Source organism: Petaurus breviceps, unplaced genomic scaffold (assembly GCF_028583685.1).
Source record: "Petaurus breviceps papuanus isolate PSGF00001 unplaced genomic scaffold, PetGlider_PUasm1.0 174, whole genome shotgun sequence".
Lineage (NCBI taxonomy): Eukaryota > Metazoa > Chordata > Mammalia > Diprotodontia > Petauridae > Petaurus > Petaurus breviceps.
The window spans coordinates 52,268,741-52,273,119 of record NW_027185761.1 but is presented as its reverse complement, the minus strand read 5'-3'; the positions used below and the strand labels follow the sequence as shown (position 1 = coordinate 52,273,119).

The following is a 4,379-nucleotide window of genomic DNA, read 5'->3' as shown; positions in this document are numbered from 1 at the left end:
ACACTTACACACACAATCATACACACACTCACCTTTGAAAATGAGCTAGCCTAGCATAGAACATTGGAAGCTGGAAAGGACCTTATAGGGCATCTGTTCCAAGACTCTTATCTTCCAGATGAGAAAATGGGGGCAAAGTTAGTGACAGGACTTGCCCCAAATCCTACAGCTAGTTAATGGAAAAGACAAGCTGAGAGCTAAGATCTCTTGACTCTGCTGCATTATGTCCTGACAAACCTTCTGTCCCAGCTCTTTATGTTTGTGGCCACAGACTTTTGGACTCTAGAGAAGGAAGCAATTTTAGAAGCCATCAACCCAACCTCCTCTTTCTATACAATAGAGAACCAGAATTCTGAAAGGTTAAGGGACTTTCCTAGGGTCACACAGTAAGTAGAAGAATCAAGGTTACTAACACATATCTCCAGTATGTTTTCAGTTTTACTTGCAGTATTTGTTGTATGTAGCCCTTGGACCATGGGAAACACCTAAGTTTAAGAGTAACAGGGCTATTTAGTTACCTAGGCATTTTAGCCAAAATGAGTAGTTGCTGTAGGGGGTTATCTGGATAAACAGCTTTGTAGAGTAAGACCTTGTGCACCCAGATGGGGAAAGGGAGAATTTTTTCCTCAATAAGGGAAAATGACAGGAAAAGTTCTCCTCCAACTTAAGTTTATGTTCAAATCAAATGATCCCTGAGATCACATTCCCCAGTAGTAGTTGTGAAATCCCTGACTTTCGTCAGGGTAGGTCCCTCCCCCACTCAGAGCCTATTTACTTTAATTTATCATATGGTTCTAGCAAGCTTAGTGGCTTAGCTTCTAAGCCTTTAGCAGATTAAAGTTGGTACTCTAGAAGTAGCCATGTGATGGAGAAGGGGCAGCTAAATGGCGCAGTGGATAAAGTGCTCAGGAAGATCTGAGTTAAGATTTGGGCTCAGACGTTAGCTGTGTGACTCTGGGTAAGTCACTTAACCCTGTTTGCCTCAGTTTCCTCATTTGTAAAATGAGCTGAAGAAGGAAATGGCGAACCCCTCCAGTATCTTTGCCAAGAAAACTCCAAATGGGGTCACAGAGGATCAGACATGACTGAAAAACAACTGAAATGTGATGGAGAAGTTACACTGTCTTATACTCATAGAAGCAGTTATACAGACAGTAGGGAAAGGGCCAGTAGATAGCCTGCCAGTGACAGAAGAGAGGGAAAAAAAGACTCTGAAAAACCAGTAGAAGAACTTAGGATGGTCCAGAAATTTGGGGCCATTGAATATAGAAGCAAACAGTCCTCCCTGCCTCAGTAGCCTTGGTAGTTTCTTCTGCTAGACTATAAGTTTCTTGAGGGCATGAACCATGCCTTACCTTTGTCCTAACTGTGCCCCAGATTTGGAGCTCTCTCCCTCCCCATTTCTGCCCTTTAGTTTTCTTGGTTTCTTTCAAGGCACAGCTCAAATTCTACCTTCTGCAGGAGACCTTTCCCTGGACTCCCAGCTGCCAATGGCTTCCCCTTTCGGAGTTCTTTTCCCTGCTCTGAGTTTAATGTGCAGGTACCTAGTTATTTACATATTGTCTCCTGGATTAAAATGTGGGTCCATTGAAGAAAGAGCTGTTTCTACCCTTCTGTTTATATCTCCAACACAGCACAGTGCCTGGAACATGGCATGTGCTTAATAAAGGTTGGATCTAAATTTCACATTTCACCCAGCACCAACCATAGCACATTGCACACAGTGGACATTTAATAAATGCTTTTTAAAATCAAATTAGGAAAAAAGGACTCTTAAGGTTCTTTTGGCATACAGTCTCTGACCTCTATTAATTCTTTAGCTATGGACAAGGCTACTCACATACAACAGTTGCCGAAATATTGGGAGAGCCAGCGTAAGTATAAAAAAAATTGATAGCAAACTGCCAATCATAAAAAAGCCAGAATAAAGGCAAATGAATAAAAAAGTGGGTGTTTGAATAGATCTAAGGGATGTTATTAGTTCTGAGTATGCTTAAGCCAGAGAAATACTGTTTATGAGTAAGGTAGACTTATTATTCTGAAAATTTTATTTTCTACCTCTTTCTCTGCAACGAAGGAATGAAAAAAATATGCAGCATGCAGGAAACACTGAGGGACAGTAGAAAGAATATTGAGGGTCATTCTGGTAAGATGCTTTAAGAACAACTTTAGGCAACTAAATCATTTTGACTATTATAAATACCCAAATTAACTACAAAGGACATATGAAGGAAGATATCTACATCCAGAGGAAAAATCTGATAAATAGAAGTATGTAGAGTATGATTGTACCTCTCTCTCTCTCTTTATATATACACCTATTTGTGTCTAATAGGTAACATCTCTAGGGTGGGGGGGAAGGAGGGAAAAAGGAGAAAAAAGAAATTTACACAATAACTACTGTATATTTCAAAGGAATAGCAAGCTGTACAAAATAGATTTACACTTTCATATGCGATCATCATCCTTGTTATGCTATATTATGGAAATGCCTATTTTATTCCATAAATTAAAAATAAAATTAAAAAAAAACAAAGAGCATTAGATTTGGGTTCAGAGGATGTGGGGTAACATCATGGCTCTGTGAATTTGGACAATTTACAGCCAAAAAGAGTCTGAGCTTTGGAGTCAAGTTCCAGTTCTGCTAATGACTCCCCAAGTGGCCCAGGCCCCTGTTGCCTTCTCCATAAAATTAAGGGGTTGGACTCGTTGACCTCTAAGATCCTTCCAGCACTAAGTCTGTGACTCCAAGTCCTTTTAGCCTCTCTGAGCCTCAGTTTCCTTCTCTGTAAAAAGAGAGAGTTGGACTTGATGGCCTCTAAGGTCTTTGCTAGCTCTAAATTTATGATCTTATTTCCCCAACTATGAAAATGAAAAACAAAACAGAACTATGCCTGTTAGCTCTGAAGGGGTCAGCCTAGCGCATTTTGTCACTTGGCCCTTTAGGGGATTAGGTCTTACATTCTCAGTCCTGTAGCTAACATCTGAGAAGCATTACTCCCAACCATTGTTCCCTTTCCCAAGTTGGCTGATTCTCTATAGGATAAGACTGGAACATGATTCTTTTCTGCATTATTAGATGCTGTGTCTGCTTTGGCGGAGTGGAGGGAGAGCAGTCATACATTCTCAGGCCATGAGGTCGCTGTTTTGGCACACATGGGCCAGCCCTCCTCCAGGCCCCTACACATCCTTACCCGACCGAGTTCTTTGTCCTCCAAGGCCAGGACACCTGTGCTTTCAGTGAACAGCTTCACCTTTACAGCTGGCAGGGCGTGGCTCGTGGAGAAGTCACCTTGTGTCCCCCACCTGCAGACACAATCAGAGAGGGCAATGTTTGAGATCCTTTGTCACCTGACCCAGCTCCGGGGTGGCGCTGTCTGTCACCCTTCTCCCATGAAAGCTGTAGGAGTGACAAAAACGTGTTAATTAACTTGTGAGACAAATGCAAGACAGATGCTCAGAAAGTTGCCACTTTTTTTGCATCAAGCTCGCAGGGATCATTTGGATTGAATGTGAACTTGAGCTGGGGGAGAACTCTCCCCATCCCATTTCCATGTGAAAATGTGTTTCAAATAAGGCCCAACAGCCACTGGCATTTGCTAATTTATGCCACATGTTTTGAGGTTCGGATCATCTGGATGCGACCATCCTGAGGCAGCAATTGCGCCATTTGGCTTGTCTTAGCTAATGTTGTTTGCCTTTAAAATAAGGTATTTATTTGGCGCTTGGAAGAGTGAGGGGTGAGAAAGAGTACATTACAGGGAGTTTAATTCTGCAAAAATGAAGCTTGACCTTATTATGTGAACAGCTGAAAAATGACTTATCTTCATAGAGCCCTCAAAGATTTGCAAAGCGCTTTTAGCACGTATCATTTGGGCATGACAATAACTCTGTAAGAGCAGGGAGTGAACCTGTGATTTCATTAGGAAAGAAAATTCTTTAGATGAAGGAAATCCTCCTACCAATTCAGGCTGGCCCCTTCTCTATAATTTATTCCTCTTAAGAGAGCAGCCGGGAGCACTGAGAAGTTGAAGTGACTTACCTAGAGACATCTAGCCAGTATTTGTTGGAGGAAAGAATTGAATCCAAATCTTCCTGGAACTAACTCTAGATCTCCATCCACTATGCCATACTGGGAGGTAGAAGACACGGGCAATACTATCTCTATTATGAGGATGAGTAAACTGAGGCTTAGAAAGGTTAAGCAACACACCACTGTTCACATAACTTGGGTCAAAGGCAGAATCTGAGCACAGGTCTTCTCTTTTTGCAAGACAGATGCTCAGAAAATTGCCACATTCCTTCCTTCCTTCCTTCCTTCCTTCCTTCCTTCCTTCCTTCCTTCCTTCCTTCCTTCCTTCCTTCCTTCCTTCCTTCCT

The 4,379-nt window shown here is 41.9% G+C and overlaps 1 protein-coding gene across 4 annotated transcripts in view; it reads right to left on the bottom strand.

Annotated features, from left to right (window-relative positions):
• Positions 1-4,379, bottom strand: part of CADPS (calcium dependent secretion activator) — a 567,121-nt gene that overhangs the window by 241,960 nt on the left and 320,782 nt on the right. For all 4 annotated transcript variants that reach the window (XM_069084197.1, XM_069084192.1, XM_069084194.1 and 1 more), the window contains exon 7: positions 3,195-3,306. In XM_069084197.1, the coding sequence (XP_068940298.1) occupies positions 3,195-3,306 (112 nt within the window). The remainder of the gene's footprint in view (positions 1-3,194; positions 3,307-4,379) is intronic.